The 26,255-nt window shown below is 41.1% G+C and overlaps 1 protein-coding gene across 1 annotated transcript; it reads left to right on the top strand.

The window, feature by feature from the left end:
• Nucleotides 1-3,531: 3,531 nt before the first annotated feature.
• LOC101744965 (angiotensin-converting enzyme) lies at nucleotides 3,532-25,461 on the top strand. Its single transcript, XM_038017297.2, has 10 exons — nucleotides 3,532-3,657; nucleotides 8,760-9,123; nucleotides 10,353-10,741; nucleotides 12,347-12,535; nucleotides 13,264-13,370; nucleotides 21,026-21,174; nucleotides 21,589-21,697; nucleotides 22,502-23,046; nucleotides 23,978-24,133; nucleotides 25,150-25,461. Exons 2-10 carry the CDS (start codon nucleotides 8,798-8,800, stop codon nucleotides 25,310-25,312), a joined length of 2,133 nt encoding a protein of 710 aa, XP_037873225.1. The 5' UTR covers nucleotides 3,532-3,657; nucleotides 8,760-8,797; the 3' UTR covers nucleotides 25,313-25,461.
• The last annotated feature ends 794 nt before the right edge of the window (nucleotides 25,462-26,255 follow it).

The following is a 26,255-nucleotide window of genomic DNA, read 5'->3' as shown; positions in this document are numbered from 1 at the left end:
GCCCCCGTGATCTACGCGCAGCCACAAGAGGGACAGGTCCCGTTGTTCGAGGCTTCGTAGACGGCGACAACAGACATCAGCCCGGACGAATACACACACCCCGGCTTTACGCAGGAAGTTGTGCTCCAATACGTAGCCGGGGTATTCAAGGTACGAAGTATCATCCGGAGCAGATATCTGCGTCTCCGTCAGAAAAAGAAGGGCAGGCTGCGCCGTCTCAAGATGGTGGTGTACGGCGTCGAGGTTGCTATGTAGACCCCTTACATTGCTGAAATCCACATTAAATGTGGAATGGGGAGTCGCCGACAAAACCCTTTTCCTTTTTCGAACTTTCATTTTTTAATATATTTTTTTATTTGGAGAGTGGGATTGGGCGGGGTAGGATGTTCGAGGCGAAATCGTGACAATACCTGAATAAAGCGCGGAGCACAGTACGTGCTCGACCACGGGTTGCGTGAGCGACTGACGCAGGGCATGGAAGGGCCCCCAGTCCACCCTGCGTGCGATCGCCGGGATCCACTCCGGTCTCCGACTCCGGCACGACGACCGCACGACAGGATTTTACACCGGTTGGCGGGACAGCTTCCCGGGGCGGAGTTTAGTAGTGACACCCGGGTTCAGGTCCCCAACTGACCGGCGGGCGGCGGCGAACACCGTTTCACTGGGTCTCCCTATACCCCCGTCAAACAATCACGTCCCGCGAGCTCACACGCACGTCTGCTCCGCATGTTCCAGGTATCGCCAAGATTCACCCCCAACAAGGAAGAGGAAAGGGTAGGAATAACACTGGCTCTCCAACCCACACGCCGGAACACAGCTAGGCTATTTGGCGGCGGACTCTAGTTGGAGGGTGGTCGCCAGCCAGTCGGACAAGTCCTACCACCGATTATGTATTCGGCTCCCGTTTTGCACCACCCAGGGGTTACTTGTAGGGAATCGCGGGTTAAACCTACGGAAGCGGGAAGCAATCAACCCCCAAAGCTGCAGAAGGTAACTTTTGCAGGTCTAGTCTCCCACCACTACGCAAGTCCGATGACAGTCTGGCCCATAGTGCGAAAGAGAAGGCTGACCTTCTGGTCAAACTCTTCGCCTCGAACTCGACTGTGGACGACGGGGGTGCCACACCACCGAACATCCTCCGGTGTGATAGTTCCCTGCCGGAGATCTGCTTTACACAGTGTGCAGTCAGGCGGGAACTCCGACTCCTGGACGTCCATAAGTCGAGCGGGCCAGACGGCATCCCTGCAGTGGTTCTGAAAACGTGCGCCCCTGAGCTGACGCCTGCGCTAACGCGTTTGTATCGCCTCTCTTATTGCGCTAACAGGGTTCCGTCTTCATGGAAGACTGCCCACGTCCACCCTATCCCCAAGAAGGGTGACCGGTCGGACCCATCGAGCTACAGGCCTATCGCGATAACTTCCTTGCTTTCCAAGGTGATGGAGCGAATAATTAATATACAACTCCTGAAGTATCTGGAGGATCGCCAGCTGATCAGTGACCGACAGTACGGTTTCCGTCACGGTCGCTCAGCTGGCGATCTTCTTGTATACCTTACTCACAGGTGGGCTGAAGCCTTGGAGAGCAAGGGCGAGGCTCTTGCTGTGAGCCTTGATATTGCGAAGGCCTTCGACAGGGTCTGGCATAGGGCACTTCTGTCGAAGCTACCATCTTACGGAATCCCCGAGGGTCTCTGCAAGTGGATCGCTAGCTTTTTGGATGGGCGGAGCATCACGGTCGTTGTAGACGGTGACTGTTCTGATACCATGACCATTAACGCTGGCGTTCCACAAGGTTCGGTGCTCTCCCCCACGCTTTTCATCCTGTATATCAATGACATGCTGTCTATTGATGGCATGCATTGCTATGCGGATGACAGCACGGGGGATGCGCGATATATCGGCCATCAGAGTCTCTCTCGGAGCTTGGTGCAAGAGAGACGATCAAAACTTGTGTCTGAAGTGGAGAACTCTCTGGGGCGAGTCTCCAAATGGGGTGAATTGAACTTGGTTCAATTCAACCCGTTAAAGACACAAGTTTGCGCGTTCACTGCGAAGAAGGACCCCTTTGTCATGGCGCCGCAATTCCAAGGAGTATCCCTGCAACCTTCCGAGAGTATTGGGATACTTGGGGTCGACATTTCGAGCGATGTCCAGTTTCGGAGTCATTTGGAAGGCAAAGCCAAGTTGGCGTCCAAAATGCTGGGAGTCCTCAACAGAGCGAAGCGGTACTTCACGCCTGGACAAAGGCTTTTGCTTTATAAAGCACAAGTCCGGCCTCGCGTGGAGTACTGCTCCCATCTCTGGGCCGGGGCTCCCAAATACCAGCTTCTTCCATTTGACTCCATACAGAGGAGGGCCGTTCGGATTGTCGATAATCCCGGTCTCACGGATCGTTTGGAACCTCTGGGTCTGCGGAGGGACTTCGGTTCCCTCTGTATTTTGTACCGTATGTTCCATGGGGAGTGCTCTGAGGAATTGTTCGAGATGATACCGGCATCTCGTTTTTACCATCGCACCGCCCGCCACCGGAGTAGAGTTCATCCATACTACCTGGAGCCACTGCGGTCATCCACAGTGCGTTTCCAGAGGTCTTTTTTGCCACGTACCATCCGGCTATGGAATGAGCTCCCCTCCACGGTGTTTCCCGAGCGCTATGACATGTCCTTCTTCAAACGAGGCTTGTGGAGAGTATTAAGCGGTAGGCAGCGGCTTGGCTCTGCCCCTGGCATTGCTGAAGTCCATGGGCGACGGTAACCACTCACCATCAGGTGGGCCGTATGCTCGTCTGCCTACAAGGGCAATAAAAAAAAAAAAAAAAAAAAAACGCTGGTAAGAGTAACGCCATCTATCGCCGAATAGTCGAACGAATATCGAAGGATCTAGTAGCATCGAGAACGCTTGAAAAGTACAACGCCATCTATTGTCAGATAGCGGAAACACACAATACTCGACTTGTGTGGAATATTAATCCCCCATTTTTATTTTAGTTTTATTATATCTTACGTATCGATTTCGATGACTGTGACAGTTTGCGAAACCTCAGTAATAATGTTATATAACAACAATGGCAATAAAAAATAAAAACGCAAGATTAAATCGTAAAAGGAATTTTCATTATACTTTCAAATTTGTGAAATGTTTGATGACTTTATAACTTGATTCATGCCTACATTTCTGGTTGACCTACGCTGACTTGGAGATGCGTAAAATTGAAAAGTTTCTCGTATGAAAAACCAAGATGTTTAAGGATTCTTGGTTTTCATAAAACGACACAATTAATATATTTTATAAATACTTCTTAGTGCTTATAACAAAATACCGAGTGTAAGCTTTAAGAAAATATAACAACAATTTTACTTCAAAGTTACAATGAATTAGTTCGAAATAACAATTAACTTAAATGTGACTTAAGCCCGAATCTAAGCATTGCAATTCCTTATTGATATAATCGCCTGCTAATTTTGTGACGGTTGTCATCCACACTCGCCCGTTGTACCACCAACCTAATGTCGCACAAAGCGATCCCAGCTTCAGTCTTATTTTAGGAGCCGATGCGAACATACATAGTTGACTTATGTATTGTAATTTGTAAATAAAAACGATGTATAGAAGTAAATAAATGTACATCTAAAATGAATGTGTAAAGATACAAATTTTGGTAAGTACCTTATATAATGTTTCTGTCTATATACATTGTATAATAAAATGTTTAATATGTGCACGTTGGAGTCAATAATGGAAATACGATTTAGTGCTATCTGACAGAGCTTTTAAGCACTCAGTGTACTGGTCGACGTGGAAATTAATACACAGGCCCAGCCCACTGAGAATCTCACCGGGTCTTCTCAGTGGGTCGCGATTCCGATCCGGTGGTAAATTCACGAAGCATTGCTCTTGCTAGAACTAGAGGCTAGCAATTTATTTCAGGCTGAACTTCATCAAATCGCGACCAGTAAGAGAAAAGTCTCAGGGCTGTTTGAAGATAAGTAGACAAAGAAGAGTACCAGTAACCACGACCAACTGATTTAATTATCTGTCGCTTTTTTGTTCATTACATTTGTTTGTTTGAGTATCAACTAATATTTTTTGTTGTTTAAGTTTTAATACATAGAATTAGAGTTGAAAATCGTTTGCATTACGTCTCACTGTAGACACGAGGATTGTACATATTACAGACGGTAAATGACCAGTCCACCACACGCTGGTGCTAAGATTTTATTTTAATGATATTAAGTGGTTACCGGATACCCATAGTCATCAGAGCCAGCCCTCCTTTGAGACTCTCGGTTAGTTAATTTTTACTACAAGATGCTATTTCTTAATTGTGAAAATCAATCGCCAATTTAAGATAAGTATAGGTTCATTACAATCTGAGCCCACTGAGTTTCTCGCCGAATCTTCTCAGTGGGTCGCGTTTCCGATACGGTCGTAGATTCTGCGAAGCACTGCTCTTGCTAGGGTCAGTATTAGCAACACTTTCGGTTTGAGCCTCGAGAGCTCACCTACACGCTAGGGCAATGCTGATATAGCCTCTCAAAGCTAGGTAGCATATCAGCATAGGTAGGAAAAATATAAAAAATATAATAATGTACAATGCGTACCTGTTTGGGAGATTTGAACATCGCGCATAGCGCATAGCTCGACATAATAACACAGGTAAGTCGACAGGTAAGAAGACAAGTCACTCCCTACTAGCAGACTTACTTACGTTCAATAACATTTATTGAATATTAAACACAGGCTAAGCCGCGGGACGCACTAAGCCTATAACAAACTGTAACAGCATTCTTTAGTATGTAGCTAATCCTTTAAATAGGACTGGTGGTGGTATGACGTCTTGTGAGTCCGCACGGGTATGTCTGCCATGAAGCGTTAATGCGTTTCGGTTTGAAGGGCGGGGTAGCCGTTGTAGCTACACTGATATCTTAGAACTCATATCTCAAGGTGAGTGGCGGCATTTACTTTCTAGATGTCAATGAGCTCCGATAACCATTTAACACCAGGTACACCAGGTGGGTCGTGAACTCGTCCATCCATCTAATCCCATCGTCACCCCTCGGGACGCCGGACCGGCGGTCGTCAGCGCCACGACCACTAGCCCTCTCGGTCGGCAGGCTATCCGAAGCCCACCTAGATGGCGCCGGTTAGAATGGGTTATCCCACGGAATACCCCGCTGTGTCAGAACCAGCGTGGGTCGAGAATAGCCGTCCTTCTATCACCCAGGTTCTCTTGCGTAAAACGCGTACAGAGCAGCTTGCACGTCGTCTTCTTAGGCCCCCCTCGCCGGTCTCCAGACCGACATGTGCGGGGGACCCGAAATACTTAGAAGGCCAGGGCTTGGGTAAGATCCGCCTCACTGGCCCCCCGCTCGACGGCAGCTGGCTTGTGCGTCATGGGCCCCACCGCCTCTTTCTGCGAGAGGGTGCACTCGCAGAAGTCGAGCATCGCCTTCCACGACTCGTCGTCGCCGAGCATCGATGCCACAACACTCGGCAACTCGGTTTCCTATTTTTGCGACTATATACATTGTTGAGGTCTTTGTACTCCACTTAACACCAGATGGGGATTAACGTGAGCTCGTTCACTCATCTAGGTAATAAAAATGCGACTTTCTTTTTTGCTAAACATATTTTTATGTTACAATTTATATCTTGCGGTAGCACCGCAAACAAACGCTTATGCCCAAATTTCATTGATTGGATGACGAACCTTAGTATTATTTACAATTAACACAATAGATTTGAACCTCATCATATCCATAATTAGACCACGAGTGTCCAGCCTTGGACTTAGATCCAAGGAAATAACTTGGTAATCTCATCAACAGATGTGAAGAGTCCTTAGCAATAGGCTTGCCTGACTTTGCCATTTCTGACGTCAATGACCGACTGCTACTTACCCTGAGTTGGGCCGCATGCTCGTCTGCCTACAACATCTATAAAAAAATATTTAAAAAAATATAATTTTATCAGTAAAGCTCTATCGGAACTCTGGCTGAGAGCTTTCCTGATTTACAGATAAGCTAGCGCTCAACAAAAGCTTACTTATCTAATCTTTCACCTGACGCCACGAAATATAGGGTGGGCAAATTTCAGGTTAGGAAGTAAATTGACTTAAAAACACACTTTTTTTTCGACAAATTCAGTTTTATTTATACCAATGTAAACTAGAATTGTGGGAATTAATGATGGAATATGATTTCTGGAAAATGTCCACATCTAGCACGTCGACACACGTCCGTTCTTTTCACAAAATTTTGGACCATATTTTGCTACAAAGATTCGCTTATCTCGTCAATGAAGCGCCGAATTTCATCTTTCAGAGCGTCAGTTGTTTCTGGTTTGTTCACGTAAGCCCGCTCTTTCAAATGGCCCCAGAGAAAATAATCCAGCGGCGATAAATCGAAGGTGGCCAATTGACATCGCCAAATCGAGAAATTACGCGACCGGGAAATTTCTCATGCAATAACTGAATTGTTTGGCCGGCTGTGTGGCTTGTGGCGCCGTCTTGTTGGAACCAAAGGTCACTGATGTCAACATTAGCCAATTGTTGCCACAAAAAATCGGTTTTCATGGTTTGGTAGCGCAGAGAATTCACGGTGATGGCGTTTTGTTGCTCATTTACGAAAAAATACGAGCCAATGATTCCGCCTGACCACAAACCGCACCATACGGTCACTTTATTTGGATGTAATCGTTTTTCGAGGAGTGTTTGTGGATTTTGTGAGCCTCGTATGCGACAATTTTGTTTGTTTACATAACCGCCCAATTGAAAATGAGCATCATCACTAAACATGATTTTGTTAAAAAAACCGTTGTTTTCGTTCAATCAGCCAATTCACAAACGTTCGACGCAAGCAATGGTCGGCCGGCTTTAATTCTTGAACAAGTTGAACTTTATAAGCGTGCAGATGAAGATCTTTATGCAAAATGTTGCACAAAGTGCCTCTGGTGATGGCCAATTGTTGCGAACGTCGACGCGTTGATGTTCCAGACTCATTATCAACACTTTGCTGTGTAGCGGCTATGTTTGCATCAGTACGGCCACTACGAGCGTATTGTTTTGGTCTATTGTCATCAACAGTACCGCGAGCCTCAAATTTAGCAATTAAATTACGCACAGCTGTCTCAGAAGGAGCCTGATTACGAGGAAAAGCTGCTCGAATTTCACGAAGTGATACAGTAAAATTTTCACCATTTTGATAGTAAATTTTCACAATTAAAATTCTATGTTCAAGAGTGTAGCGTTCCATGGTTAAAATTTCCCGACTTTTAATTAAACAAATGTTAAAGAATGACAGCTCAATCCTTGAAATTTCGTCGTTTAACAGCCAATTTACTTCCTAACCTCAAATTTGCCCACCCTTTATTTAACCTGAATAGAATTCGCAAGGTTTTTTTTTCATTCCATGTCTTCATGACCTCATTTTCATTCCTTAAATCATTCTTAAGATCAAGAAGGCTGGTATAACCGTATCGAGCGATGCGATGACCGTGCTCAAACCCCGAAATCACTTTTGGCTCTGCCACGAAGCCATCACGCGTTGTGTCTTTCCATGTGCGTTCAGCTGTCGTACCCCAAACTTCAAGACAAACTCCGCCTTAACATTAGCTGCGCAGTGAGCTAGTCATCTTATCTTGTACAATATAAAACTCAATATTACACAAAATAAAATACACCATAAAGAAATTTCATTGTCAACATTGACTGCGAATGGTCAATATCGAGCAATCCCTCCCGATCCACTAACGGTGCTTTTAGGTACCCCAAGCACCAGCCATCGTTGTCGTCGAACCCGTCGCTTGCGACGAACGGCTCGGCGAGTATATTAATCCACAGACATAGCCCACTGAGTTTCTCGCCGGATCATCTCAGTGGGTCGCGTTTCCGATCCGGTGGTAGATTCTGCGAAGCACAGCTGTTGCTAGGGTTCGTGTTAACAACATCGTCAGGCTTGAGCCCCGTGAGCTCACCTACTAGTTAAGGTTATGCTGATATGGTCACTCTAGACAATCAGCTTAGGTAGGAAAAAGGAAGAAAAAAAAATCGAGCTAACGAAAGTGAAAGGTAATTTTATTCTGCTAGTATAGGATTACTGTTGTTCGTTTTAAGCGCGTGGGACGGTGAACACAGTAAAAATCGCGTTACTACTAATTATTTAATTAATAATAATGCTGTAAAGCGCTGGGGTTCGTGATAAATAAAATTCTACCGAATTACAAGGTATCACTGTATTAGCACTTAGAACACACTTAAAATACTTCACAAACCCTTTAAAATTCTCAATTCGCTTCTTCCGCTTCGCTTCAGGTGATTCGTTCGCTGTTTCGCTTTGAGTAGTTCCGATTACTGACTGCTTGCCATCTCTGCAACACTTTTATAGCCGATATTACATCCCTAGAATTATCGAGAATATTCCACATAAGTCGAGTATTGTGTGTTTCCGCTATCTGAAAATAGATGGCGTTGTACTTCTCGAGCGTTCTAAATGTTACTAGATCCTACGGTATTAGTTCGCCTATTCGGCGATAGATGGCGTTACTCTTACCGGTGTAACAATACACATATACACATAATAATTTCAAAACACTTAATATAGTTAGCTTGATAATAATATGTCGGTAGTGTTAGTGTTTGATCCAGTTGCTTGTTCGATTTGTTTTGATTTAAAATTACGTCACTTGTAATGTATTCGCATACAGTTTTGGGAGCTGCTCTTTGAGATTGCCTTTATTATTTTTAAATCGTATCTTTTTCAGTTTACGCGTTCAATAACAACGCATCTCAAAACTAAAAAATGTACCTCGTAAAAATCGCAACAATCTTCCTCCTCGCAAAAACATACTTATGCCAAGACATTAACAAATACTTTGAAAGAATCAATGAGGAATATAGAAAACTCAATTCGGTTTCCGCTGAAATATCCTGGGACTCAGCAGTCGATCCAAACGATGTAAAACCACTAAAGAAATCCGCCATATACCAGAAAACGCTTATTTTATGGCAACAAAAACACTGCGAAGAGATGGCAGCACTAGTGAACCGTCATTTGCTAAACGACACTCTGCGAAGGCAGACGTATTTGTTGTGCAGAGGACCGAAATATACTTATCAGGAGGCCAGGTATGGATTAATTTTCCACTTGTTGCATGGTAAAATTTCATTGAAAATTCTAATGATACTACGACGGTTAAAGTTAAAAAACGTAAAGTAAAAGTTAATATAATATGTATAATAAATTAAAAAAACAAAATGTGTGCAATTCACACGTGGTAGAAGTGAAACCTTCCAAAATTAAAATACAATTATCCTAAACGTCTTAAGTATATGTAAAAATTTGTCATTAGTAAATAATTGTAAGGTAGCGCCCTCTGTGAATTGATATTTTAATTTCACGTATAATCCTAAATTAAAATTCACTACAAGAGCTTTCATACACACGTTAGTATTAAAAAATCTCACAGATTTTGTATTTGTGTCTCTTACCTGTCGTTTTTTCCGTTGCATCCGGTTTGAAATCACAACGATTCTAAAGAAGTTTTCACTTCAATATATCCTACAATTGACGTATTAATGGTTCCGTAATTAGTTCACAAAATTGACAAAAGTTTCTTAAATTTAATTAGACATTTAATACACACACAAAAATCATTATTTGTACTCAAACAGTTGAAGTACTTAATATCATATGTTCAAAGGAACATACGTCATCAGTAATATAGATAATGCTCACACAGATTTGTTTCCAAATTTTATGAATTTAATTTTCTGCAACTTTAAGGATACATTCAAATTGTTATCTGTCATAATCAGGCATGCAAGTAAACTGAGACAACACGACATAGTGACTATAAATTTCTACACTAGCTTTGACCAGTCAATTGGCGTTGTTTTGTGGGATTTCACGCATTTTGGGCTTTTTTGGGCCAAAAGGAATTGTGTTTGATGATGGGTAGAACCGAATAAAATTATATCTCGCTCAAAACCCGCTTTCGAAACTCAGTCAATATGAATTTCCGTGGAGCTAAAAGCATATGTTTACGCATGCTAACAGAATCGGACAATTGACAAATTTAATTACTGGTGGTAGGATCTCATTTGAGTCCGCACGGGTAGGTACCACCACCCCGCCTATTTCTGCCGTGAAGTAGTAATGCGTTTCGGCTTGAAGGGTGGGGCAGCCGTTGTAACCACGGAAGTTGTAACTATACTGATACCTTAGAACTTATATCTCAAGGTAGGTGGCGCATTTGCGTTGTAAATGTCTATGGGCTCCAGTAACCACTTAACACCAAATGGGCTGTGAACTAGTCCACCTATCTAACCAATAAAAAAAAAACTTTTTTTTTTAGACGAACAAGCTACTTATACGAAAAATTACAAGCAAGGTATACGGAAGCTGTGATATGTATACCGAATCCGAAAAACATATCAATTAATAACACACAAGACGCTGAACAAGCCGTACACGATTATATTAATGGAGTTAAAAGAACAAGTGCAACAGAAGATGATACAGCAGTGCAATTGGCTGTTGAAATGGCAGCTACGGAAAACCTTGGAAGCAACGATGTTTTGTGCTTCAAAGGAGAAGATGATTTTGAAAAATTAATGAGTAGATCAAAGAATGAACGTGTTTTGAAATGGACTTGGATGGCTTGGCGGGAGGCGGTGTGTCGGACAATGGGAGCGCCTTATAAAGAACTGGTTGAAATTGAAAATGCAGCTGCCAGAAGGAACGGTAAGGGATTTTATTACGCTACGTCTTGGATTGCAAACATTTCGGACCGCTGACACATCTTAACAGACCCTCCTGATCCAATCTCACGACTTTTAAATGGTATTGGTAGCGTAGGTAAGAAGATAGAAGAGCTCGATGTGAGACTTAACCCATAGACACAATCCGGTGAGTTTCTCGCAGGATTTTCTCAGTAAGTGGTAATTCCGATCCGACGGTAGATGCATTCGCAGCTACTCTTGAGCTGTTAGGCCTTCTCCAAAGGTGCTCGGGCAGCAATTAGCGAACCATCCCCTCAGGACTGAGCCATTGAGTTCACCTGACTGTTCTGGTGAAGCCGGAAAGGTCTTCAGACGACCAATCAATAAAAAAAATTGAGATTCAATTGAATCTTTTTTATGTCCTTAAGTTACGTTATAGCTCTATTCAAAAACTGATTCGAAATAATTTTTTTATTTATAAGCTGGTGCCTTTTCATTTGGACCAATTTTATAAAAAAAAAGGTTAACATTTAATCTAGTTCACTTTCTAAGAAACTTCACTTTCTTTCATGCCTAAGAAAATAATTAATATGAATCAAGTAAATAAATACCTTTAGATTAAAACACGTTAAGAACATTTCACTAATGAATGCGCCTACAATTAATTTGCCATTATGCCCAGAATTTCGCTCATTTCTATGAAAACTCAAGCTACACTTTGTAGATACGATACATACATTGTTTAATATCTTTATATTAATACGTGAAGCAAAAACTTTGTACACGTCTTTACGGATCCATCAGATCCAATAAATAACCTTTGCATTAGACGCTTTCAGCTCTAGCACTAGGAGCAGGCTTAGGGACCCCGGTAACCATACTCGTCGAACTCGACAAAGAGTTCGCCGTGCAACCTAACCCATGAATTAGCTCGCTGAGTTTCTCGCCGGATCTTTTCAGCGGGTCGCGATTCCGATCCGGTAGTAGATTCATTCGCGAAGCAGCTGCTCTTGAGTTGTTAGGTCTCCTTCGGAGGCGCTCGAGTAGCTGTTAGTAAATCCCACCCCTTCTGGCTGAGCGTTTACTCGCCCACCTGTCCTGGTGAAACTAGAAAGGCCTCCGGGCCACCAGTAATCATTCAACCATAATAAATAAAAAACTTTGTACCCCTTTTTACGAAAATTGCGCGGACGGAGGAGTATAAAAGTTCCCACACATAGAGAGATTATAGAGAGGGAGTGCAGAATGTTAAAATTTTTGTAAACTATGCATAAGGAATACATTAAATCAATAAGAAAAAACATTACACACACTACCATGTATTTGACACGCACACGCATGCATACTATTTATTTGTTTATTGTCAGACTTTTCTTATTGCTTATATAGGTAGTCTGTGGTCAAATTGAAAATAGATTAAATATTGTTTGTTTATAATAAAAATATTGTTTATTAATATTTGTCTAAAGTGTAGTCTTGGCAAAATCTGTGATTATAGAAGTATAATAGTCTTTGACAATAGAATCATAATAGTGTACAAACTTATAATTTCAATTAATTATAGTCGAATTTCGACTACAGGGGGAGTACTAGTTTTATTTAAATGCCCGTATGCATGACGTTTCAGGCTACAAAGACATCGGCGAGTCCTGGAGAGAGGAACAAGAAATTCCAAATTTAAAAAGTTTTTGTCGTCGCCTATACAAAAGCATAAGACCTTTATACAGGACGCTGCATGGTATCACCAGGTTCTTCCTTAGAAGGCATTACGGGGCAATTGTAGAAGAGACCGGGCCAATACCGGCTCATTTATTGGGTACGTATTATTTAAAAGCTTGCCTGAATGAGAATCAGGAATGAAGTTGTTCGACGGAGGATTGAAGTCATCCATATAGATCATAGAGTACGCAAGCTGAAGTGATAGTAGGGGTTGGACAGGCCGTAAAACTGGCGATCACTGGAGCAGACGTGTTTCCAAGTAGAAGCCCCGCGGTGGCAACAAAGGTCGTACCTCGGCTAACTGGTCGATGACCTTCGAAGGGTGCTCGGCAAGAAATGGCTTAGGATAAATAAATACCGGAATCAGGACGACTGCGGGCTGATGATAATGATCATTATTTACGGGCATTGTTACATTACATTCTGGGAATCGAGATGAAACTTATTATGAAACATAGCCTATACAGGCCTGCATTCTATCTGCTTAAACTATTTGCAATGGATGTACCTTCTTATGATATTTGCAGTTAATTAAGAGCGTCCTTTTCTGCTCCCTCCTGTATAAAAAATGCCTGTTACGCATTTTTTTATGTCATGTCTCATCGGAAATTAGTATAGGGGTGAAATTTTAATTCCTCCTCCGTGCGTCGTATTCCTCAGTTCTGAGGGTCGTGACCTTTACTGAGCACTATTGTTAGGACTATGTTCCTCCATTCACTCCTGTCCTCCACGCAGTGGATAGCGACATTGATGATGGATTCCAAAGTCGTCTTAATCTGATCGGAAACTTTGGATTGACTAAGATTTAAATTAATTCAATTACAGGAAATCTCTGGTCACAGAATTGGGAGCCGTTAACGGATCTAATAATAAAAAACACGTTGAATTTAGACGAACGCATACGAAGATCTAACTGGACCGTTCTGCATATGGTGAGGATAAAAAAACTAGAAGCTGATTAACACAATTCCTTTTTTTTTTGCCTTTGTAGGCAGACAAGTATACGGCACACCTGATGATGAGTTGTTTCCGTCGCCCATGAACGTCAGCAACGCCAGGGGCAGAGTCAAGACGCTGCTTACAGTTTTATACTCTCCACAAGCCTCGTTTGAAGAAGGACATATCATAGCGCTGGGGAAATACAATAGAGAGGAGCTCATTCCAAAGTCGGATAATACGTGAGAAAAAAGATCTCTGGAAACGCACTATAATAGATGAACGCAGTGGCTTCAGGTGTATGGTTTAACTCTACTCCGATGGCGGGCGGTGCGATAGTAAAAACGAGATGATGGTATCATCTCAAACAATTCCTCAGAGCACTCCCCATGGAACATTTTTTTTTTTTTTTTTTTTTTTTTTTTTTCTCTATATTTATCTGCAATCGGCTCTATAGCCATAATCAGATGTGTTCCAAGAAGTTCGAGTTGTGGATGACATTACATTAAATGTCATCAATTACAGCAGTAGATTTAGTATCTTTGGTCTAAGTCTAAAATTTGCCATCTTTTTAAACGTTTCACATCTCCAGTTGTGTCTAGCAGGCACCTTGCCAATTCATTTGAGTGCTCATTTAGTCTTTCCTTATATCTCTTGCTGTTCTTGTTGACTTCCTCTCGAACAGTCGGCATTTCTAAATATTCGTGAATCTCACTATTTCTTACAAACCAATGCGCGTTTGAGATAGTTCTAAGAGCAATGTTCTGGAATCTCTGTAAGATCTCGATATTCGAGTTGCTAGCGGAACCCCACAGTTCTATTCCATAAGTCCAGACAGGTTTTATAATCGCTTTGTAGACCAGGAGTTTGTTACTTAGTGACAGTGGAGACCGGCGTCCCAGTAACCAATTCAAAGAGAGAAATTGCAAGTTCGCTTCTCGTTTTTTTGCTTTTATATGGTTCGCCCAGGTTAATCTTCTGTCTAGGTGTAATCCCAAGTATTTCGCAGAGTCGGCATTTGGTAAAGCTTTACCTTCCATGTAAACAGGGCCACAGATACCTTTCCGGAGGGTGAATGTTACCTGCGTTGACTTAGTTACACTAGGTTTTAATCGCCATCTCTGCAACCAAGCATCTACTTTGTCAAGCTGTACTTGTAGTTGTAATGATGCATTATGTGGATCTATGTCACTTGCCAGACAAGCTGTATCGTCAGCGTAAGTCGCAGTTACAACATCTTGGGATTGAGGCAGGTCTGCAGTATAGATAGAAAACAGGACCGGACCAAGCACTGATCCCTGGGGTACGGAGGCGTTAATATTATACAGTTTCGAACAGTCCTCTCCAAATTTGACTTGGAATTTTCTGTGTTTTAAGTAGGATCTCAGGAGCATGAAAAAAGAATTCGGTAGGAGGGTTTTCAATTTATATAGTAATCCCTTATGCCAGACTTTATCGAAAGCTTGCTTGATGTCAATAAATGCCGCAGAACAGTATTCCTTCTTTTCTAAGGATTGTCGAATTTTATGAACTACTCTGTGTACTTGTTCGACAGTAGAATGCTTCGCCCGAAATCCAAACTGATGATCCGGTATAATCTTTTCCTGGTCAAGAAGCGGCTTCAGTCTTTTTAGAAATACCGTTTCAAACACCTTAGACAACACAGGTAGAAGACTTATGGGCCTATATGAACTTGGATCTGACGCTGGTTTTCCAGGCTTTATAACCATGCAGACTTGTGCTATTTGCCAGAGTTTTGGGTAATAATGTACTCTGAGGATAGCATTGAATAACATTGTTAAAAATATTATTACTTTTTTGGGCAATTTTTTAAGTACCTCACCAGTTATTAAATCAAAACCAGGAGCTTTTTTATTTATAAGAGACTGTATACATTGCGTAAGTTCCCTGGGGGTGACGGATTTGAGTGGCAGGGATAGCTGCTGGTCACTATTAATCATGACATCAACTTCTTTTTCATAGTCCTCCATTGGTGATAGGTTAGGGGTAAATATTTCATACAAGTAATTTGCAAATAGCTCAGCTTTTTCAGTTGTACTCTTGGCCCAAGGGTCGGTTGGCGATTTCCTCATTGGTGGAATATGGCTTTTAGGTTTTTTTTTAGTTTTTGGTGATTTTCCATAAAGAATAATTGTCCTTCTTGTATGCTGAGAGCCCTGATATTTTATGATGAAATGCTGAGTTGACAGATTCATTGATTAGTTCTTTTAGTTCTCTTGAGATTTTATTAAATTCTTTTCTGTCTGTATCGGATCTTGTCATGTGGAGTTGCCTTCTTAGCTTTCTCTTTACTTGAAGTTTGTGGCGTATTTCCATAGGTATATTATTACTAACATTATGATCGCTTAATTTTGGAGTGGAATGCCACGCAGCCACTTGAATGAGGTTTGTGATATAAAATGTTGCCTCATCTATATCTTCTTCTGTTTTAAGTTTAACACTAAGTTTAATTTCTTCCTCTAGATAATCGCTGAATGAGTTCCAGTCTGTTTTATAATTATATAGTACTTCTTTTTGTTCTTTTTGTATAGGTGAGATGCTAAATGTTGCTATGACAGGAGTGTGATCCGACACAGAATCAAGTGATGACTCAACTTCAAAATATACATATGAAAGACCCTTTATTATAAAAAAGTCCACCAGATCTGGAAGTCTATTTGTATCTGTTGGCCAGTAGGTAGGTTCACCTGTTCCAAGGATTGTTAGCTTGCAATCATCAGCACTTTTTTTCAGTTCACGTCCCTTAGTAGTTGTCAACCGTGATCCCCAGAATGTATTCTTGCAGTTCCAATCACCTCCGCTTATAAATTTATTGCCCAAAGTGTTGAAGAATTTATTAAACATATCTTGCTTAGGATTGTGTTTTGGTGGACAGTAGATAGCACTGATGTTAATAGGCCCAAACTTTTCGTTTATAGTTATAGTAGTAGCTTGGAGCCATTCCTCTCGAAAAGCACTGTGTACATTATGCCTTATGTTATTTTTAATAAGAACGGCGGTTCCTCCATGTGAAGTTCCATCAGGATGATTTGTGTTATATACACTATAGTTATCTATCAAAATTGTTCTATTGTCATTAAGATGAGTTTCTGATATTAGCGCAATGTCTATTTTATTAAGCTTGAGCAAAATTTCTAGCTCCTGTTTATTTGGCGCCAATCCATTGATATTCCAGGTAGCGATGCGCAACGAGAACATTATGGAGCTTTACTCACGAGTGTAATGATAAGGTTCATCATTGTGTTTAGCTGTGTTATAAGTTGGTCAATTCTTTCAGATTGTCTTGTTATGACCTTTTCTAACATAAGTATTTGCTCTCGAGTGTCATTGTCGCTATCTATTTTTTTTAATTGTGTTCTCTGTGACATATTGTCATCGTTGTATTTTGTCATAGGTTTTTGTGTTCTTGGCTGATGTCTATTTATGTATGTATCTGATCTCTGTGTTTCTGTACTGTTATCTAAAGGCCATGATGTCTGATGATCCTGCGTATCTTTTTTATATTTGATTGGATCATAAGTATGATTCTTGAGAGATGAATTTTCAAGACCTTTTTTAACAACCTCACTGTATTGTTTTAAACTTTCTTGAACAGTAGCATGCTGTTTGGTGGTTTTTACTTTTCTTTCTTTTTCAGTTTCTATTTGGGTATCGCTATATACTGTTGGATCTTTTGTAGCAAGAGAGTTGATTTTATATTTCGTGTTAGGTTTATTAGCCATTTTCTTCCTTGTAAGAATTTCTTTGTATACCATACATCCTTTGTAACTAGCAGGATGACTTCCTGAGCAGAGAGTGCACACAGCTGGGGTATTTTTGTCAATAGTGCACAATGTTGTCTTATGTGGACCAGCACATTTTACGTATCTATATGGGCGCATACAATAATTTTTGCTGTGCCCATATTGTTGACATCTTGTACACTGTACTATAGTTGTCTTTCGTTTCGGGTCTTCTATTTTTACTTTTTGGTGGTAAATGAATTTTATATCTTTGACACGTTTATTATTTTCATGGGATGCTACATTGACAAAAAATGTATTTAATGGTTCTTTGGTGCCAGGTTTTCGTGCAGTGACGATCTCTCCTTGTACTTTGTTACCTGTCTTCTCTATTGCATCAATGATGGCATCTTTAGGTGTGCTAAAGTGTAGATGTTTGATTACTATCCGCATACATTTTTGATCCTTTCGTGTGAATGTATGGCCTATTAGCCCTCTAGCTCTGATATGCTCTATAAGGATTTTATACTTGTCAATTGTGGCAGAGGATATGATGAGTTGGTCTTTAGATGATACTTTAAAGGTGTAGTCATTCTTTTCCAACACTTGTTCTATTAATTCTGTTAATTTGGCAAGGTCTTCAATACCATATAGTATAATGGGTGGCGGTTTGGGGGTCTTCTTTTGTAGAGCCGAGTCATCAGCTTCAACATCTAATATTGAGTAACGATTACTTGTTTCTATTTCTGGACTTTGTCTACTTGTAGATTCAGTAATGTCTCTGTTTTGGCTGATCAGTTGGTTTCTTGTATGTAACCTTTTGGCTTCATTAGATTTAGAAAGCGAATTTTCCTCAGGAGAACGGTTCCTTTTTTGGTTTGGCATTCGTTGCCATGGGATATTTGGATTATGTAAATCAGTCACATTGTTTTCCTGCTCGTTGAGTTTTTCTTGTTGTTTGTCATTGTGTTTTTTAATTAGTTCTCTGGCATCACCCAGTGACGCGGATCGTTGGCGATTAAAAAGACCCGGGTGAAATAACTGTTGGGTCAAAGTTTTTGTTGGTTTTTCCACAGACAGCACTACTTTGCCCCCCCCAGAATACGCGGGGCAGCCTGAGCTAAGCTCAGGGACGGATTCTCCGGCATCGCCGGTACCCTCCTGGGGTAATTTCTCTTTAAGTCTTGCTTCCATGTAGTTTAGTTTTTTTTTTTTTTTAAGGGTTAACTCCCCGAGCCAGCTTATTCGGTTATAGCGCCGAAGCCTCGCTTTCGGACTTCATATTTAGCTACTATGTTCCCGAGGTAAATGAAATGTGCGGAACTCGTACTGGAACATAGCATTTCCGGAGGGGACGACCCACAAAGATGTAGATATGTGGGCCCATCACCAATGAAATGTGATGGCGAGGACGTATATGAAGCACTTGTCGGTGCGCGCCTAATAGCCTGGTTCCACACACCCAGGCGTACGCAAGCAGATTAGCATTTTTTAGGTATGGGTTCACTGGCAGAACCCATCCCACTAATACTTATCACCGACTCCCCCCCCCCATGGAACATACGGTACAAAATACAGAGGAAACTAAAGTCCCTCCGCAAATCCAGAGGTTCCAAACGATCCGTGAGAATGGGATTATCGACAATCCGAACGGTTCTCTTCTGTATGGAGTCAAATGGGAGTAGCTGGTATTTGGGAGCACCGGCCCAGAGGTGGGAGCAGTACTTCACGCGGGACGCGACCTGTGCTTTGTAAAGCAAAATTCTTTGTCCAGGCGTGAAGTACCGCTTGGCTCTGTTGAGGACTCCCTGCATTTTTGTCGCCAATTTGACTTTGCCCTCCAAATGACTCCGAAATTGGACATCGCTCGAAATGTCGACACACTGTGTATAGCAGATCTCCAGCAAAGAGCTATCACACTGGGGAATGTTCAGTGGTGTGGCACCCCCGTTATGCATAGTCGAGTTCGGGCACAGATTTCGACCAGTAGGTTAGCCTTCTCTTTTGCACTATGGGTCAGACTGTCATCGGATTTGCGTAGTAGTGGGAGGCTAGACCTGCAGAAGTTACCTTCTGCAGCCTTAGCGAGCGAACAGAAAGCAAGACTACCAGTGGGATAGCTCTTCAGTCACTCGTCAATTCTGGAAACGTGTTTTAGTTGCTTGGTTTTTTAGTTTAATTTTTTAATACCTTTATTTAAATCTGGTAGTACTTTTGACCCCTCTAACTTTAGGCCCATTTCAGTACTACCTACATTGAGTAAAATTTTTGAAAAAAATATTTTGGAACAACTTTTGAACCACTTCAATTCCAATAACCTGCTTCATAACAAACAATATGGATTCACTAGAGGTCGGTCAACTATTGATGCAGGTGTAGATCTCATTAAAAATATTTTTCAGGCTTGGGAAGAGTCGCATAATGCCCTTGGGGTTTTCTGCGACTTATCTAAAGCTTTTGATTGTGTTGAGCATAATACATTGTTGAGGAAATAACACCATTATGGTATTAGGGGCGTTTCATTAGAACTTATTAAATCTTATTTATCCGGAAGAATCCAAAAGGTAGACGTTAAAGGAACGAGATCTTCCGGTGTCTTACTTAATATGGGTGTTCCTCAGGGTTCCATATTGAGTCCCTTCCTATTTCTTGTATATATCGCTGATGATACATCATTATTGTTTAAAATTAAACGACATTTGGAAGATTATGACGATGTGAATGATGCTATCTCGCGCGTGGTACATTGGTTTAGTGTTAATAATCTGTTATTAAATAACAAAAAAACAAAATGTATAAAATTTACCACACCTAATGTTAGACAAGTAGACACTAATATTACTGTAAGTGGAGAGACACTGGAGCTTGTGGATTCGACAGTTTTTCTTGGTATAACAGTTGATTCCAAGCTGCAGTGGGGTCCTCACATATGCAAGTTAGCGAGTAGACTTAGTTCTGCAGCGTTTGCGGTAAAAAAAATGCGAACGTATACTAATGAAGATACGGCACGCCTGGTTTATTTTAGTTATTTTCATAGTGTTATGTCCTATGGCATTTTGCTATGGGGCAATGCCGCCGATGTCGAAACGATTTTTATCCTGCAGAAGAGGGCTATTCGTGCTATTTATAATATGCACCCGAGGGAATCCTTGAGGGACAAGTTTAAGGAAATCAAAATTCTAACTTTAGCGTCCCAATACATTTTTGAAAATTTATTGTACGTGCGTAAAACATTGAAGAATTCCCCAGAGTCTGCGATTTGCACAATGTGAACACTAGGAACAAACATAGGCTTGCGTTGCCGGCGGCTCGAATTAAGAAAATAAGCAACTCTTTTAGGGGGCTGGGTGTACAGCTTTTCAACAAGATCCCACTAAACGTTCGATTACTACCTGTTCATAGATTTAAGAAAACTGTTAAGGAACGTTTGTGCAACAAGGCATATTATAAAGTTAAGGATTATTTACTAGATGGCACTACGTGGGAATGAGGCGCTCGCTCCTGGCCTTTTCATTTTTCATTATTATGATTTTTTTTTAATTGTATTTTTTGACTTGTTTTTTCTTTTATAGTAAATATTTTTATTTATTTTAAAAAAAGAAAATATTTGAGAAAAAACAAAAAAAAAAAAGCCAGCTGAGTTTGTTTCGCCGGTTCTTCTCAGGACTGTGGCTTTTTTTGGAACCGGTGGTAGAGTTAACATTGTTATTTGTATTTTGACATTCAACAAGTGTGTCATACTGACATCTAAGTTGAAATAAATGATTTTGAATTGAATTTGAATTAAGTTCTGTCCTAAATTAAAATCGGTGTTGTAAAAATTTTTTTTAATGTGTAGCACAAATATCATTACCATTTAGTGGAATTCGTTGACCCTGAAAATTCCTTGTTTCTTAATTAAATTTCAGGCAAAAAGGGCTGAAGACTTTTACCAATCGCTTGGGCTGCCACCAATGACGGACACGTTTTGGCGCGAATCGGTTTTGACGCGGGAAAAACACGCACACGCGCGTTGTCATGGCGCCGCAGCCGACATGTTTAAAGATGGCGATTTCAGGTCAGAAGTCACGTAAATACATTCTAGACCTAAATCAATTTGGGAAAAGTTACAACAATTAGATAAAACTATTTAAAATGGAATGAAGGTTATTATTTGTTGTGACTCGTGAAGGACCTTCTGCAAACCTAAAGACATAACATACAGATTATTGAGATTGGCTTCAATAGGGAACCTCCTTTGCTGGTGGTAGGACATATTTCAAGCAACGAGTAGCTCATTCTGCCCTTTTTGTCGCGAAACTATTATGTATTACGGTTTGAAAGATGAAAAACTTGAGGCCTCATTTCGTAAGGTTGACGGGGGCATTCACACTGTGACGTCTTGACTGTGAGATTCCAATTAGCATTTAATATCAAATGAGCCTGTCATTCACCAGTTTATGCAACTAATAAAGTAACACCCCCATTTTAGACTGCTCTATTGCTCCGGAACTACAAAGGAAGATCTTTATGTACTACATCATGAACTTGGTCACATACAATATTATATGGCATACGAAGACCAGCCTGCTATATTCAGAGTAAGTGTTTTATGAAATAGATGATGAAGAAAGTCCTAAAGCATCTGTCATTGATTAGGCAGTTGTGCTTCTGGCTTTTCTGAAGTCCGTCACTGAAATTAATGGCTGTCAATTGGGCCAATACTGGTCTGCCCACGATAGCAATAAAAAATTAAGAGTAATTTGGCTAAAACCGACGTCTTGCTAATGCCAAGCTCTTATTGTACTTATTTTGCTTTAATGTAAGCTCTGATCGTGATCCAAAGGAAAGACACATACTTATTCAAGGATCTTCCTTTCGTATTAGGCACCGTCAATAACTTGTCTATAAGCCCCAATAAATAAATATCACAGAATTTGCTGAGGTTCCTTTGTCAATATCGTATATCCATCAAAACCGGTTAAGTATACTGATAATATACCGGATGTCAAGAACATGGGATGTGAATTAGTGGGAGGAATCGGTTAGGAAATGCACTCGCAAGAAGAAAAGTGGTATTGGGTAAAATAATCCCCCACTCACACATTCAAACCTGATCGAAAGCCAGACAAACTTGTCAATAAGCCTCGGCCGTTGTTCTTTGTTGACGTCATAAGACAGTACAGAGAAAACAGAGTTACAAAAATTTGTAGATAATAAATATTCTATCGTCAATGGTAGAATTACTTAGAAATTAACAACAACCTTTTCCCTGTAGTTTTAAGATTCTAAAGCTTGTAAAATTCATTTAAGACTTTAAAATGACGAAATGTGATGTTTATAAAAAACGTATACATACGCCAGATACAGTTCAGTATTTTATGGTAATGGAATTCGATCCACAGCAAGCTAATACAGCGCTGCACGAGACAATAGGAGACTCTATAATGCTCGGTGCGTTTACACCGCAACATCTGCATAGGCTTGGTCTCATTACGGACCACGAACTGTATTCCAACGAACACAGCACTAGAGAAGACAATGACAATGTCAATAAACGTCACGACATCGATGAGAACATTGATGAGATAAAAAATCACGAAACCAAAGCAAAAAAGTTTGCCAATGATACTGCTAGAATTGAAAATGCTAAAAATTATGTTGATTACAATTCCAAAGCAAATAATACTAGAAGTTTTGATAACAAGCTCGCACTAGACGATGTACTTCTGTTCAAACAAGCCCTTAATAAAATACCGCAAATAGCCTTCGCATTAGTTTTGGAGGAGTACCGATGGAAGTATTTTGAGAATGGTCTGAGCAATTTGAATGGAGATTTTTGGGACATGGCCTTGGAATTACAAGGAATCGTTCCACCAGTCTATAGAGGCGAAGACTATTTTGACGCCGGAGCTAAATTTCATGTGCCAGACAACACTCCTTATGCACGGTGAGTAAAATGAAGAAATATTCGCTAGAAATTTGATATTTATACTAGCTGACCCGGCAAACGGTGTTTCCCGAGCGCTATGACATGTCCTTCTTCAAACGAGGCTCGTGGAGAGTATTAAGCGGTAGGCAGCGGCTTGGCTCTGCCCCTGGCATTGCTGAAGTCCATGCGCGACGGTAACCACTCACCATCAGGTGGGCCGTATGCTCGTCTGCCTACAAGTGCAATAAAAAAAAAAAACCTTGTTTTGCCATATTATTTCTAGGAAAGATAAATAACCTAGACACCGACTGCAGAGCCATCTGCCGGGCTGATTTGAATGAATTAATCTAATCCATCCAGAGTGCCACCCAAAGGCATACCAAAAAATCATTCAAATCCGTCCAGCCGCTTAGGGGGAGTTCAGTGACAAACACACGCACAGAAGAAATATATATACATAAAAGATTTGTAGTTAGATAAGACCGGTCACACTTCGTTGTGACCTCTTCTGATATTAATGCTTCCCTATTACAATAGGGCTTTGGTCACAACCTTTTTGGCTTACATTATAAATTGACTAATTTTGGGCAAAACCTTGTTTCGGTTTTGAAAATCAAAGCTTTTTATTGACTTAACTGTATTATCCGTTATCCCGCCCTTCAAATAGAAACGCATTAATGGTTTGCAGCAGAAACAAGCGTCAAGCTTGTAGTCTAATTACGCAAATGTAAAACTGTATGTTTTTTTACACGATTTCCTCACGAAAGTCACTAGTCAACGCGTGTAAAGTTCGTTTTTAATTAGAAAAAAATTCACCTGCCACCGGGATTCGAACCCTGACATAGTTGCATCGATCGATACGGGTGCACCGGGCGTCTTATCATTTAGGCCGCGATAGCTTTTTGCGTGAATCACATACTAATACCCCAATTCAACACTTTCGCCACAGATACTTCTTAAGCAGCTTCCTCCAGCACCAAGTTTACGAGACGCTGTGCAAAGCGGCAGTCTTCGGTCGGCGTAATGTCGACGAGCCCCTGCCTAGTACCATCAGAATGGACCGCTGCGACATTTACGGATCGAAGACCGTTGGCAGGATATTACAGTAAGTTTCTTGAAACCTTCGATTTTTTTTCCTACCTAAGCTGATAGCCTTGAGAGACTATTTCAGCGGAACCTTAACTAGTAGGTGAGCTCACGGGACTCAAACCGGAGTAATGCTAACACTGGCCCTAGCAAGAGCAGTACTTCGCAGATTCTACCATCGGATCGGAAACGCGACCACTGAGAAGATCCGGCGAGAAACTCAGTGGGCTGTGTCTGTGGGTTAATTTACTCGTCGAGCCCTTCCTTGCAAGCGACGGGTTCGATGAGGACGGTGACCGGGCCTTCGATAATGACTAGGGTAGTAAAACAAAGAGAAGCCGTAATTGGGACGTTTGCCCAAATTCAATCCGAAGCTTATTCGAAAAAAAAAAGTTTTGAAGATTTTTCAGTCTAATTAAGACTACTTTTATAGTGTGTAATATAGCGTAATTTACTTTCAATGGCCCTTATATTATTTTTGACATGCGAATACTGTACAGTTTTCGTGTGCACAATCGTCTTCTTTAGTCTGGTCTCATAATTTAATTTTGCTTCACCTTCTGTCCGTTAGTGGCCATAATGGTTGAGTTACCTTTTTTTTTGTGCTTATGTGCTCTAACCTGAAGACTGAGAAGATCCGGCGAGAAACTCAGTGAGCTTGGAAGATCATGAGTTATCCGTTTACGTGAATTTGAAAAGTGGCCACTCATGAAACGAGAGCGAAAACTTGCTTTACTGCAGAAACAGGAATGTGTCACGACCCCAAGCTTATATCATATCCCTTCACCAGTGAAAACAGTTCAATGAAAATTTTCCACTACATATTTTCTGCAAACAGTAGGGCTAGCTTTGGGATCCCACAGTTAGCCACCAGCCTGCCTAATTCTACCGTAAAGCAGTAATGCGTTCCTATAATGCGTTTTAGAACTCATGTCTCAAGGTCGGAGGCGGCATTTACGTTGCCGATGTCTATGGGCTCTGATAACCATTAAAAAACAAAACTTGCTAATTTAAACGTTATCTCCGTCATTTTAGAGAAATAATGAAACCTGGCCACTCAAAACACTGGCGTGTCATCTTGAAGGCTGCGACGGGGATAGACGACATCTCTGGGGCAGCTCTGAAACGATACTACCGGCCGCTGTACAAGATATTAAACAAGATGGTTGCCCGATATCGGATTCCGATTGGCTGGTGAATCAAGCAATCAGAAACAGTTTTTAAACGACCGTTAGTTACAATTTAAATTAAGAATTGAATTAAAATGTCTCTTTACCTTTTATTTATTTTATTTGAAAGCTTAGATTGGTCGTGTTATTGAGAGATAATAAAAATTTTGAACACATTTATATTCGTCATTTATTCTATATCCGTGTATCTTTTAAGCTTGTCTATTTTAAAATTAAAGTTTGTTACGAATTTTTTTCATAAATTATATATTCGTCATAATCTTTCAAAAACACTAATAATTTTGCCTACATATTCTAGTAACCTCCAAGGGTTATTCTAGATTCATCGAACTAGTGCGGACTAATATAATTTTGCCTTTTGGTTTAAAATATGTTTAAGTTTGTTATTAATAGGCTGCAAGTTTGACTCATGTCACAAACCGGCTACAACGTTGTGATGTCCATGGTCACCGGTAACCAGTGCTTTTATCAGAATCAGCAATGGAAAACGAATTGATCACATACTCTGAAACGTAACGCTTTGAGAATATCCAAATGTTTCCGAATAGGGAAGGGGATAGCATGCGTTCGACGGTCCGTGTGTGAGCGAGACAGATAATTTGTCTGCAGTTCGAGAATACAGCGGGAGCTGTTTTTTTTTTATTACTTAAATGGGTGGACGAGCTCACAGCCCACTTGGTGTTAAGTGGTTACTGAAGCCCATAGACATCTACAATGTAAATGCGCCATTCACCTTGAGATATAAGTTCTAAGGTCTCAGTATAGTTACAACGGCTGCTCCACCCTTCAAACCGAAACGCATCATTGCTTCACAGCAGAAATAGGCAGGGCGGTGGTACCTACCCGTGCGCACTCACAACAGGTCCTATCACCAGTAAGTGGGTCATGCGTGTCGGTTAGCTGTACATTTTATTTGTAATACAATGCGCGTTCGAGTCGTGACGTCATTAA

This window comes from Bombyx mori, chromosome 2 (genome assembly GCF_030269925.1).
Source record: "Bombyx mori chromosome 2, ASM3026992v2".
NCBI classification, from domain to species: domain Eukaryota; kingdom Metazoa; phylum Arthropoda; class Insecta; order Lepidoptera; family Bombycidae; genus Bombyx; species Bombyx mori.
Note: the sequence above shows the minus strand (reverse complement) of the source record. Positions and strands in the feature narration are given on the sequence as shown.

Excerpts from the sequence above, each read along its gene's own strand:
- LOC101744965 (XM_038017297.2), top strand. The coding sequence starts at position 8,798 with ATGTACCTCGTAAAAATCGCAACAATCTTCCTCCTCGCAAAAACATAC. Across the intron at positions 10,742-12,346 it reads TGCAGCTGCCAGAAGGAACG|GCTACAAAGACATCGGCGAG; the intron begins GTAAGGGATTTT and ends ATGACGTTTCAG. Across the intron at positions 21,175-21,588 it reads TTTAAAGATGGCGATTTCAG|ACTGCTCTATTGCTCCGGAA; the intron begins GTCAGAAGTCAC and ends CCCCCATTTTAG.